The sequence below is a fragment of the Malus domestica genome, chromosome 09 (genome assembly GCF_042453785.1).
Source record: "Malus domestica chromosome 09, GDT2T_hap1".
Lineage (NCBI taxonomy): Eukaryota > Viridiplantae > Streptophyta > Magnoliopsida > Rosales > Rosaceae > Malus > Malus domestica.
In genome coordinates, this window is record NC_091669.1 from 9810845 (window position 1) to 9823920 (window position 13076).

At 35.9% G+C, this 13076-nt stretch overlaps 1 protein-coding gene and 1 long non-coding RNA gene across 7 annotated transcripts; one reads left to right on the plus strand and one right to left on the minus strand.

The window, feature by feature from the left end:
* Nucleotides 1–3888: 3888 nt before the first annotated feature.
* LOC103425499 (uncharacterized) lies at nucleotides 3889–6178 on the plus strand. 6 transcript variants are annotated; one of them, XM_070805321.1, is made up of 6 exons: nucleotides 3889–4056; nucleotides 4235–4487; nucleotides 4647–4729; nucleotides 5484–5593; nucleotides 5684–5802; nucleotides 5886–6178. In XM_070805321.1, exons 4-6 carry the CDS (start codon nucleotides 5503–5505, stop codon nucleotides 5985–5987), a joined length of 312 nt encoding a protein of 103 aa, XP_070661422.1. In that variant the 5' UTR covers nucleotides 3889–4056; nucleotides 4235–4487; nucleotides 4647–4729; nucleotides 5484–5502; the 3' UTR covers nucleotides 5988–6178. The 6 variants fall into 6 exon arrangements, 5 of the variants coding, with proteins under 5 accessions (XP_070661422.1, XP_070661423.1, XP_070661425.1 ...); XR_011571388.1 differs by having other exon boundaries at nucleotides 3907–4056; nucleotides 4647–4767; nucleotides 4955–5593; XM_070805322.1 differs by having other exon boundaries at nucleotides 3907–4056; nucleotides 4647–4733.
* Nucleotides 6179–12125: 5947 nt separating this feature from the next.
* On the minus strand, nucleotides 12126–13041 carry LOC114824104 (uncharacterized). The gene is made up of 2 exons (XR_011584056.1): nucleotides 12920–13041; nucleotides 12126–12369 (listed from the first exon to the last, which is right to left on the minus strand). It is a non-coding gene; the product is annotated as an uncharacterized lncRNA (long non-coding RNA).
* Nucleotides 13042–13076: the final 35 nt, after the last annotated feature.

Below are 13076 nucleotides of genomic sequence, written 5' to 3' on the forward strand. Positions count from 1 at the left end.
ACAAAAAGGGTAAATTACATAGTGCCTCCTCAGGTTTAAAGTTTATTACAATCACATACAACATCTTTAAAACATTTCACTTTCATACCTCACCTACTATTTTATTTCAATTTCATACATCTGTTAGAAAATCTGTTAAGTAAACCGTTAAATTATGACGCGGCAAATAAGGAGTCCTCATTTGTGCTGACATGGCTACCATATTTATGCCACGTGGCTAAACACTTAATAAAAATATAAAATATTAAAATAATTAACTAAAGAAAAGTAAAAGAAAAAAAAAACCCCAGAAATCGTTTTCCCGACCCACCCCTTCTCCCATCCATTATCACCCACCCCAAAATCCTACCCGAGCCACCCCTTTCTCCCATCCCCCATCATCCCTCCCAAAAATCACCCATCACCCACCCCCAAAAAATCCCACCCGAGCCACCCCTATCTTCCATCCCCATAACCTCTTCCTCTTCAATCGTCGGAAAAACTGGGAAATTTCCCCAAGATGAATCAACCACAAAACCAGTCCAAAAATCATATACCATACCTAAAATTGATACTAAACGACGAGAGAAATTCACCAAAAGTATTTTCGAAACTCATCCACATTAAAAATCACGAGATCTTGGCCGAAAAATATGGAGGTCGTGGTCTGGGTTCGCGTTCATAGTCCAAGGTCTAGTTTTCTGGGCTCAAAGGTTGGTAAACCTCGTCGAGGTGGCGAGCTTAGGTGGTGGTGGTGTGATTCAAGGTCTTTGTGCAAAACTGAGAGAGTGAAAGTGAGGTGAGAGAGTTTGAGATGAGGAGGAGAGGAAGAGCAGGACAAGGTGTGGTGGTTGAGTGGTTCTCCGCCATGAAAATGGCGATGGTGGTGATCTCGGTGTTTTTGTGTTTGCAGAGGAAGGGGGTGGGTGATGGGGGATTTTGGGGAGGGGTGATGGGGGATGGGAGAAAGGGGTGGCTCGGGTGGGTGATGATAGATGGGAGAAGGGGGTGGGTCGGGGAAGATGATTTCTGGGTTTTTTATTTATTTATTTTAATATTTTAAATTTTTTATTAAGTGTTTAGCCACGTGGCACAAATGTGGCAGCCATGTTAGCACAAATGGAGACCTCTTATTTGTCACGTCATCACTTAACAGTTTACTTAACAGATTTTCTAACGGATGTATGAAATTGAAATAAAATAGTATGTGATGTATGAAAGTGAAATGTTGTTGTATGAGATTGTAATAAACCTCAAACCTGAGGGGGTACTATGTAATTTACCCATACAAAAAAAATCCTCCCCAGTTTCCAAAGTATTTCTCATTTCCCTCCTGTAACTACAGTTCATATAATGAGAAATTGCTAATGCTCGAGGACGTAAGCACAACTTGCTGAACCTCGTTAAATTTCATATATTATTTACTTTACAAACTGCATACATATTTTGTATAACCTGCAAAAAATCTATTCCAACATTTACCAATTTGTTATCGAACTTTAAACGAGCATAAAACTTCGTTCAAGTTCGATTTGTGTCCAGTTTGCGCTCACACCTACATGTTGTCAAGCACTATTCAAATATAGTAAGAATTAAGACAAATTATAAACTGAGTTCAAATGTCCACGTAGGATTTCAAATTAGCTCAATATGGAAGTTTTTTGTCATTTTACAATTTTTTGAAAAAAAATTACAACAATTTAGGAACGGGTTGTTACAATCTATCCCGTTTAAAAAAAATTCAGTCTCCATAATTTCTACATTACAAAGAATACAATCAAAATAACAAACATGGATTGGGAGCTCACTCGTTTCTAGTCTGTCATTGTTACCTCATCGTAAGTATGATGATGGTTGATCTCCTAAGGCCGGGGTTGGATCACATGTTAGGACTGAAACGTATCTACGTGGCATTCTAAAAGTAGTGAATCCTGGAAATGATTTGTTTAGAAGTTATTTTAAAATGAATGAGAGCAATTCTAAAGTGAGTGATTTTAGAACTAATTCTTAATAAAAAAAATGTAGTGAATCCTGAAAAAATACTTACAATACTTTCTCCAACACATAATTGGTGATTCTTGCAGGAAATCCTTCAAGTGCTTTTGGAATAAAAAAAACATTTTCACTAAAAACACTTAAGTTGTTTTAAATACATTTCTAAACCAGCCCTTAATTAAAATGAAATTCCCAAGCGACTAATTCGTTTCCCTTCATAGTAAGGAAGTTGTACAACTCTTAGAAAATCCAACCTAAGTGGTGGAGAGAATTTTTAATATGTTAAGAACACAGCCAAGTATACTAAATGTAATAATACAATTGGTTAGAAACTTAAAGAAAAAAAAATTCAACCAATTATATTATGACACATGGCATAGGATGCTCCCATCACCCTAAAAAATTTCTCTGGGTGGTGGATATTGATAGGTTTTCCTATCCAACCTAGTACGTTTGATAGTCTAAATCCTAGATTATTCTATTGTCTGTCAGAAAAACCCCTAGCCCTCATGCTCATAACCGAGGAGGAAAACTAGCCAATAGCCTAGCATGGAAGACGACATCCTTGCCGACATACTATCAAAACTACCAGCCAAATCTTTACTACGATTCTGGTGTGTCTGCAAGTCATGGCGTGCTTTAATCTCCAGTTCCTATTTTATTACGAAGAATTGCAGTCGCTCATCACTGAAAGGCATCAACACCAACACTGCCTTAAACATCCTTTATTCAGTCAATCCTCTCCGATACCTAGACAACAATGCACTATTACACCACAAGGCTGGCGACGGTGTCGTTGTGAGAACAAACCCTAGGCGTATTTCCTCTCATTTGCAATTTGTGGGTTCGTGCAATGGGCTTATATGTTTTCTTTCATCAGACCATACTTCATCTTATGGAACCCTTGTACAAATGGCATCAACAAGTTTCCGTTCATACCTAGTTGTATCGATTTCAGTTGGCAGCGGACATTTCATGGGTTATGATTCCACCACTCAAGATTGCAAGGTCGTATCGTGCGCAAAATCTCAATCAGAAGTCGTTGTGGCCGTCTATGCACTAAAAACCGGTTCTTGGAGGACGGTCGAAGACACCAATTTCGGTCTCATGATTGGGCCGGGGTGCATATTAAATTGAGATCTTCATTGGCTAGAGCTCGCGCGCGATGGTCATGGAAATGTGTGATTTTATTCAAAACCAAGAATTGTCTCTTTCGATTTAGGGGAGGAGAAATTTCACCACGAGGTGGTTCCATTACCCAGTATTGTCGTCGATGGCGGCGGAGAATGTTATGGATATGATAGCATCTGGACTAATGGAAATTCTCTCTTCCTATACACCCATGTGATTAAGAGACGCAAGTTTGAAATATGGGAGACTACAAGAAAAAGGCCCTTTCGGCGACACTTTATTTGCAAGAGAGCACACGACCATTGCGAATTCTCAATAATTTAGCGCGCATGGTGTTTGGGATAAAACTTTTGGGATACTAGTTTAAGTAACGTCACAAATGATGATATTTGATACGACACATTTCCAAAAATTTCATTTACCATATGTTTGGATAAAGAAATTTAAAATTATTAAGGAATTTTAAAATGATGGAAATTGAAATGAAGAGATTTTATTTTCTAGAATTTGTGAATTTTGTTGTTTGGTTAACCTAAAAGAACAATGGAATTAAAAACCGAATTTGTTAATTTTAATCTTCCAATCATAGAAATTGGGAAACGACACCTATTTACATGGAATTTAAACTTGGAAATTGAAGGTCCCAAATTCCAAATTTTTTTTCCATGCGAAAATTTTAAATTTTTATGTTATAAATCTAAACAAAAAAATTAATGCATATCAATTTATAAATTTTGATTTTTATCTAAATTTAAGTTTATTTTTGTTATTCAAACATGATAGCGCGCCCCATCTTTAGAAGAAAGATATTTCACCGTTTTTAATCTTTAGGTAAAGTTAGTGGCTGCCTCTCAGATCTGAAATCAGGTTGCCCCAAATCAAATCCCCTCTCTCTCTCCGATTCGCAGTCGAGCGTCGATTTCCAGCGAAGCTACGCTCCGATCACTTGACGTATGCTCTCTCCCTCTGTTTCTTTCCCGATAAAAGTTTTGATGAATGAAAAATACGATTCCGTTTCTTGCGTTTTCTCAGTAGCCAAACAGAAATATCGCTCGGTGTTTCGTACTTACGGAATGGTCTTTGAGTTCTGATTGTAAATGAAGTTTTGATTTCTCTTTTTCGTGCCCAGTGCGTTCCAGACGCTGATTATGATTTACAGTGTTAAGGAGTTTTTGAAAGATGGGGTTTATATACCCACTGATGTGAAGGTGAAGCAGATGAAGAGGGCGATGCCGGACTGCGTGACGGTGCAGAAGAAGTTTAGCAAGGATAGGGATCCGGTGGCGACTGCTTATGAGGTTAGGGATAAACCCTCGGCGTTGAAGGCGGAGGATTGGGACTGGGTTGTGGTGGTTTTCGTCTTGTCGAGATTTTCGATAAGAGTAAGTGGAAACTTTTAGTTCTAAGGTTTTAATTGCACTGAGAAATTGTTATCTTGGTCATTGAGATCGTAGCTTTCTGAATTTGTTTTATGTGACTTTTGAAAGCGCATTCTAGCTGATATAGATTGTGTTGTTTGTGTATGTTGTCTTGTGATGCAGTTATGGGGTTTTTCATGCGATTCGAAGATGATAGTGTGGAGTTAGCAACGATTGTGAACCTGTGGAATGTGAAGATCATCTCGGTTGGTTGGTAGAATTTATTTGATTTAATGTGTTACCAGTAAAAAGAGGTCGCACTTGGTGCGATGGTAAGTACCTTCGCCCATGAGCGGTAGGTCTCGGGGTTGAGACTTGGGAGCAGCCTCTCCATAAAATGGGGGTAAGGTTAGCCGACATTCACCTCTCCCAAACCCTGCGTAAAGCGGGAGTCTTGTGCACTGGGAACGACCTTTTTAATGTGTTACCAGTAAAAGTTCCACCGAGTTATGCTCGTAGGAAAAAACAAATTAATTGTCTTAATTTGCTGCCGCAATGGAAAAAAGAAAAGAAGAAATGGTTCCCTTTCATTTATGCTTGTAGGAAAATCAGAATGATTCAGCTTTCAAGGTTAATGGTTTGTTAGACCCCTGGAACCATTATGCACACGAGTAGTTAATTAGTTACCCCTTCATTTGTGCTTTAATTATCTGGATTTGTATCGCTACAATGAAATAGGATTGCTGTTATTTACCTGTGAGAATTTCACTGCATCGAATATGTATAATTACCAAAATAAAAAGTACACGGGAGGGGGGGATTGCTTGTGAATTTCTAAGATTGCTATGTTGTGAAGCCTACGTACCAAATAATTTTCACACTGTATCATTATTTAAGATTTGCATAGAAAAGGAGGACACACTTGTTATTTCAAAGGGAAACTCCTTTTTGTTAATACCTTGTCTTATATGAAAATGTTCTCTCATGGTTTTATCGCTTAACGTGTGCTTTTGACTGCAGATTCCTTGTCCGCAGTGATATGCCTCTCAGAGTGCTTGCCAAGTTTATTGGGGTTCAACTTGTTAACTTTCATATTCAATTGTATTTCAAGAACACTGTACCTCCCATTGGTAAGCAGAGCTGCAATTTTTTTCTTTTTGTTTCCCAAATTATTTGCCGACCTTGTGTTTGTAATAACTTTAATTCTTGCACTGTTGCAGAGGCTTTGATGTCTGAATTTGATGCGGAGAATAAGGGTGACAATGGAGATGTTCACACAACCTACACTGGCAAAGGGAAAGGAGACGACTCTGAATCATTAATGTGTTACCACTTACCAGTAAGAGTTCCATTGAATTAGATACCTTTAATTCCCAGTCAGTAGGTGGACATACCTCTGTTTTAATTTGAGCCTCTATGCAGAGGACTAAGAGTAGAGCTGCTGCAAGGAGTGACATAATTACTCGCAGGGTCAAGGGGAGGAAGGTATTTGTCGAACTAACAAGCCAATCTGGAGTGACATAATTCCTATAGGATTATAGATGGTATAAATGTTTAGGATTATGCATATATGTTTAAATACTAGAAGTGAAATACATTCTTCATTCTCAAAGAAACCAAATAAATGTTTTTTTGATTTGTGAATTATGAATAGTATCAGTGAGGTTGGATTGTTATTTTAGTTTGGAACCTATAGTGAATTTCACATGAAATAATTTTGGTGAAGTTATTAAAAATAATGTCGTTGCGGCATCCCATTTGACGCCCTTTTTCTTTTTTTTTTTAACCTGAGACCACTTATTTGCGACGCATAACCTACTGTCGCAAACCTGTAGTAAATAGTATTTGTGACAACTGAATTGATCCTTTGCGAGTGGCTTTGTGGAGATGTCTGCCAATTGCTCTTCTGTGGGACAATACACCAAGTCAATAATGCCTTCCTGCAATGCATCTTTGATAAAGTGATATCTCTTGTCAATGTGCTTGGTCTTTTGACTAAACACAAAGTTCTTGGTAATGGCAATGGCAGAAGTGTTGTCACAGTGAAGATGGGTACTTCAATTTGCAATTCTCCAAAGTCCTCAAGAACAAACCTCAACAATATTGCTTGAGCCGTGGTTTCAGATGCACTTATGTATTTAGCCTTTGCAGTTGAAAGTGCAACACAATTTGCTTAACTGAAGCCCAAGAGAACACACCACTGCCAAAAGAAAATGCATACTCTGATGTACTCTTGTTATCCTCCAATGAATCAGCCCAATCACTATCATAGTAGCCAATTAAACAAGCTTTTCTTCTTTTCACATATTCCAGACCATAGTCTAGGTCCCCTTGATGTATCTGAACACTCTTTTTAAAGTTCCATAGTGTTTATTAGTAGGACAATGCATAAACCTAGCTAATAAACTTGTTGTATACATTATGTCTGGCCTTGTGGTAGTGAGATATAGAAGACTCACCAAAAATCCTTCTATACATTTTTTCACTCGCAGGTCCACTTCCATCATCTTTGGTTAGCTTCTCAGTTGCTACAAGAGGAGTTGTCATAGACTTTCCTTCACTTAATCCAAACTTGCTCAGCAAGGAACTTGCATATTTCTCCTGGTGAATGAAGATACTTGAGTTAGTTTGAATTACTCCCATCCCAAGAAAGTGATGGAGAAGTCCCAAATCTATCATCTCATACTTCTTCTTCATGTCTTCCTTGAACTCTTATAGCATTGATTTACAGCTACCAATGTAGATTATATCATCCATATATATAGAGACAATCAAAATGTCTACTCCCCTTGCCTTTATGTACAGTGTTGGTTCACTCAAACTCTTCTCAAAATCACACTGTGAGAAATAGGTGTATATTTCTTCATACCAGGCCTTGGTGCCTATTTTATACCATAAAGAGCTTTATGTAGCTTGTAGACAATACCATTCTATCACGCCCCGGACCCGGGGTCAATAGGAAAAATCTCGAACCTGAATCCGGCGCGCGAGCTAAAAAATAAAATTAAATAAAAGGAAAGTGAAACTGGGTGGAAAAATATGAAATAATTCTTTACAAGACTAAAATAGATAAATACAAAATTTTATCCTCACACTTAATCTGATCTTATCCCGTCTACCCTTTTTGACTGTTTAGTTCTTAAACCTGCATAATAATAGAGGGGTGAGCTTTAACAGCTCAGTAGTGACATAACCTTACCACAGTAAATTGACAATATTAAATTAAGTGTCAAGAAAACATAAAGCCAAATATCAAATCATTATTGATAATAATGCATGAGTGCAATATAACCTCTTCGGCTACCTTCGTTAATTCATATAATAAAACACACGGACCTGCACGTCCCATACCATGCATTTCACCCATGTAGAGGTGATTCGAATGTTCTATTATAGAAACTAACCCCCACATCCAAAATTTGTTTCATATTTTTTTTAAATTCCATTTTTTCCTATAACTTCTATTTCACAAAATTTGTTTCATTTTATTTTAAGTTGTAGTTTTTAAATAATAAATTATGTTTGGCCTTATGGCCCTCTGACCCTTGGTTGGAGATGAAGGCAAATATGACCATATGTTATTCATTGAAATATTAATATCTTGGAGGATCTTGGAGGGCCAGAAGTCTAAAACGAGCCCTCTAGCCAGCCATCGATTGGAGATGGCCAAGGGTTCAGAGGGCTAGAGGGTCGAAAATATTCCGAAAATCATCTCCAACCGAGGGCTAGGCTAGAGGGCTGTGGAATCTAAGAGGGCCCCACGGAATCGAAGAGGGCTAGAGGGCTAGAGGTCTGGCTGCAAGCAGCCAACTAGCCAGCCCGGGGCTGGCCAAAAAACCGCTTAATCCTGTCGGTTATAACCGACACAATACATTTACATTAAATACAATATATGTATTCTTGTCGGTTATAACCGACAAGAACTCTTAAAAATAATTTTGAATCAAACGGCTAGATGGCGCCAGTTACCGTTCGATTAAAAAAAAAATTATTTTTTATTTTTTAGGTTTTTTGGGCCTTTTTTTTTAATTCTCAAAAATTCTATTTTTTCCCTACCAATACCTAAACCATTCATTCACCATTCCTCACAAAAATTTTAAAGTTAAGTTAATGTTGTTTTCAAATTTAATTTGTAGTTTTTAAATTTAATTTGTCATTTTTAAACTTTAGTTGTAGTTTTTAAATTTAAGTTGTTGTTTTTAAATAATAAATTATGTTTGGCCCTATGGCTTTTTGATCCTGGGTTGGAGACGGTTTTTTGTGACAGGGCTAAAATGAGCCTTCTGGCCCTCGGTTGGAGACGGAGGCAAATATGATCATGTACTGTTCATTAAGATATTAATATCTTGGAGGATCTTGGAGGGCCAGATGGCTAAAATAAGCTCTCTGGCCAGCCATCGGTTGGAGATGGCCTTATCCGGATGTTTCTACCTAATCTTTCTCATCAAACAATTCAGACTGTTGAAATTTAATCTAACAGTTAAAAACAAGAGTCTATTTTAAAAGTTATAATAACTTTAGCCGTTAGATCAAATTTTAAGAGTCCAAATTATTTGATGAGATGGATTAGATAGAAGGGACCTGGAGAGGATTCCTTTCCCTATCCTTTCCGAAAGAGTGAAGGCTTTGTTTCGTAGACAACAATCCCACAAACAACAAAACTCGTAAATCAGATATTTCTTTTTTGAGTAATGCTAGAAAGATTAAATTTGAAGATTAAATTTACAAATTAAATAATGTGTCACTAATAGGAATAAGCACGTTTATCAATGTTTAAGTAATAAACATCAATTTCTATGTCCTTTAGTTTTCAAAATTTTGTTTCTAAATTGAGTAATGTTATTCATACCATATTATTATACCACATTTCTATACCACCTTAGGTGATATCTAATGTGGACAGCCACAATCATCATTTAATTAACTAATTGTTCTTAATTATTAGTTTATTAAATAATTAACTAAATATAAAAATCTGATGAATTCAAATGATGTAACTGTCCACATCAAATGTCACCTAAAGTAGTATGAAAATATGGTACAAAAATATAGTATGAATAGCATCACTCTTCTAAATTTAGTCTTTTCTAACATTACCTTTTTTTTTTTTTTTTTTGAAAACTAGTAATTCACATTCCAGGGCTAAGAAGCCAAACAGGGACACGAAAGCCTACCCAAAGGCAAACACCAAGAAAGACTAAGACCTGTAAATGGGTAAGGTTTACCGGGTTTGGATTGGGTCCAACCCGACTCGTTAATTTAACGAGTAACCCAAAGCAACCCATTAAGCTAACGAGTCATCCATTTCACCTGTTAACAATTTTTTTTAAATTTTTTACCAGATTAACAAACAAACAAATAAAAAAATGCAATTAAGCTCAAACAAAAACAAAACTTTGATTCAGGAACAAAATCAACATACAACAATTAATTTGGATAAGCTTGGACGAATGCAAAAAATGCAATTAAGCTGGCGCTGGACAAAACAACCTTTGGCAATTCCTCTTCTCCCTCTACAAATTTTACCCCTACTGGTGGAGTAGGTGTTCGGGATTTTGAAGAATTGCAAACGCTGTGGGATGTCAAAAGCTGAGTTGAGAATTGCAGGCGCAGCAAAGGTGAGCGCGAGGGATCGAATATGAGAGATGTCTCTTTTTGCGTCCAATTGATTGTAGGCTTGCAGCCGTTCGATCTGCACAGGGCCACCTATTTGGGCTTAGAACTATTGAATTTACACAAAAGTCCTCACTAATGGGTTTCGCAGGTTCATCCAAAATGACCCATTATTTAACAAGTTGACTTGTTTATCACTCATCCGAATACTAATTTTAACGGATCAGGTTGAAAATTCCAGGTTTAAGAATGACCAACCAAGACCAAGGCAACGAGCAAGGATACAAGCAACAGACACTTCAACCAAGTAAAAATGTCACCTCAATCACCATCACAGCTAAGCTAACGAGGACACAGAAGCCATCATTATTACCTTTTTAAAATAATACTATCAATCCGACAGTCAGCCTGAAAACTATCACGCCTATTTAGGCAATGACATCACTCCCAGACGTGATCATGAGATTGCAAACATTTCCCACTTTGAATTATGAAAGACCCTTCCTTACGGAGAGAAGGAAAACTAGAGTTGTTAATCATGACATCTCTAACTTTTTTATTAAAATCTAAAATTTTTAATCTAAAATTTTGCTCTAAGAGTTCAACAATATCATAATTTATTTTTATAAACATTTTAACATAAAAATATTTAGATTCCAAAAAAAAGTTGAAAATTCATTAAACAAATCCAATGAAACATATATTTATAGAGTTTTTAGATGAATTTTTATTTAAATATTTTTTAATTGTTTTAGTTGTTAGATTTAATTTTGAGTCAATAGATTATTTTTTTCATTAAATTTAATCATATTCGATTTCAGTCGTTGGATTTAATATATTTAAAATTTTAAAATTGCCCAAATTTTCTGTTTTAACTCAGAACTTATTTCTAAACCCAACTATTAGAGAAATATTGAGTTAGTTTAAAATCTAATTTTTTGATGGGCCAACCTTTTAATCCAGACCTAAATTTTGGATTAAATTTGTCTAAATTTCAAGTTTTAATTCAAATTTAATTTGTGTCCAACCATTAGTTTTTCTTAGTTTAGGGAGTTTTAACAAAAAATCCACGGTACTGTTCACTTTAACGAAAAATCATATTTTTACACTAAAAAGTCAAACATGGTATTATTTACTTTATCATTTATTTTATCCTTATCGTTAAAACTCAAGGTTTTCAAGTCATTTTCATTATTTTTTCTTAGTTTAAAACTTAAAGTTTTAGATTTTAATTTAAGGGTTGAAGTTAATCTCAAGGAAATCAGAGAACACCAAAAGCAAAAGGAAAAAGAAAAGGGAAAGCAATAGGAAAAGATAAAGATGAAAAGGAGACATCATTGTGTTCAACGTCTTCATGCCTACCAGCGGATGTATCTGCAGATGGCTTCAAGGGTTGTAGTAGACTTGGCCTATGCAAGAAGAGTAAACCTAGGTTGAATAAATTGGCAGATTATATTTTGGAATCTTTTGATATGGATCCAAAGTAACTAAAAATTGGATCTATTTTAAAAGTTAAAAGTCACTAAAAATTAAACCTATTTCAAAAGTAGGCCTATAAAATTGGAGCTATTTCAAAATTTCCCTTATATTTTACATCCTAAATGATATGTCACAATTAAAAAATAAGTACGTTAATTAATATTTAAATAATAATCTAACAATTATATTCTTGTTAAAGCTGTTTACTAAACTAAACTGAAATCGAAATACAAATAATATTGGTTCCATGTATATTGTTTATTAGTTCACTGTAATCGAAATTAAAACTAACTTGAATACTAAATTGTTCTTGTTGAAAATAAATTATTTTTATGCTATAATTATTGAAAATTATAAAGTGAGAAGGCCAAATAGGTGAAACATTCAGAAATGCCAAAAAAACCCCTTTGTTTTCTTCACAATCCAAATTCAGAAAAATTGGAAAATAAGGACAAACTGGTAAAAACACCATAACTGAACAGAAAACAAATAAATAAAAAAAATCTAAAACAGATGTGCTTAACCGTTAACCCTCACAAACTGCTGGGCAGTTTAAAAACACAAATTACGAAGAAAAAAAAAGATATCTTTACCATATATGTAAAAAAGAACTATAAAAAAGGTTACAGTAGATAGAAAATATAAAAATAAAAATAAAAAAAATCCAAAAAATATTGGAAAGGAAAACAGAAAATTAAAAAAAAAAGAAGAAAAACAACCCGCATACCTCTCAAACTGCTAAGCAGTAGTGGGCAGTTTTCTCCCCCAAAGATTTCCACGCTCTGAGTTTGGTGGGAGGTTGAATACCAACCACCTGCATACCACCAGTATTTAGAGATGAGTAATCGGAAGGAGGCTAATTTTGATTTTCAGAAGTTTGCTGTGCGGTTTCAGTTCACTCCAAACAAAAAAGGATTGACAAACTCAGTGACAGAAATTAGTAAAACATTTGAGCTTTCAGAACAAAGGCATGTCCGGAAATCGAAAATTTTCATCGGGTTAGTAATTCATCTTTTCAGTTTTCGTTCTCTTCAACTTTTGTAAATTCAATAAAAGTTATTTGTTCATCCAATTAGGTTTCTGGAAATGTTCAATTTCTTTGTTTATAAAGGATATGATTTCGGCTGCAGTTTAGGTTCTCGGATCGATTCCACATTTTAAATCAACTTCTGACCTACTAACCTTGATGGAGGGGATGGGCAGAGGATGAACATTCATTGACATATCCCATTTTTTGTGCGTGCAAGGGGGGGCTTTTTCCATTATTTGTGTTCAGTGCAAGCGGTGCATGCGGACCAATTTCGACCCTCTTTTACAATTCATGAATTTAAGCCAAAATTTAGAGAGAGAGAAAGGGTACTTACGAGAGCCTCAGCCTCTGCGGACAATCTGGTATGATGATGGTGGCGGGCAGAGCAGAGGGCAAATAATGGTATGATGATGGTGGCGGGCAGAGCAGAGGGGATTTTTGCCGAGAGGGTTATTTGGGGGAGGGGGGAAGAGAGAGAGAGAGAGAATATA

What these genes read in the sequence shown, in the direction of transcription:
- LOC103425499 (XM_070805321.1), top strand. Translation starts at nt 5,503, where the DNA reads ATGCCTCTCAGAGTGCTTGCCAAGTTTATTGGGGTTCAACTTGTTAAC. An exon ending in GAACACTGTACCTCCCATTG is followed by an intron (nt 5,594 to 5,683) that starts GTAAGCAGAGCT and finishes GCACTGTTGCAG; the next exon opens with AGGCTTTGATGTCTGAATTT. An exon ending in TAATGTGTTACCACTTACCA is followed by an intron (nt 5,803 to 5,885) that starts GTAAGAGTTCCA and finishes GCCTCTATGCAG; the next exon opens with AGGACTAAGAGTAGAGCTGC.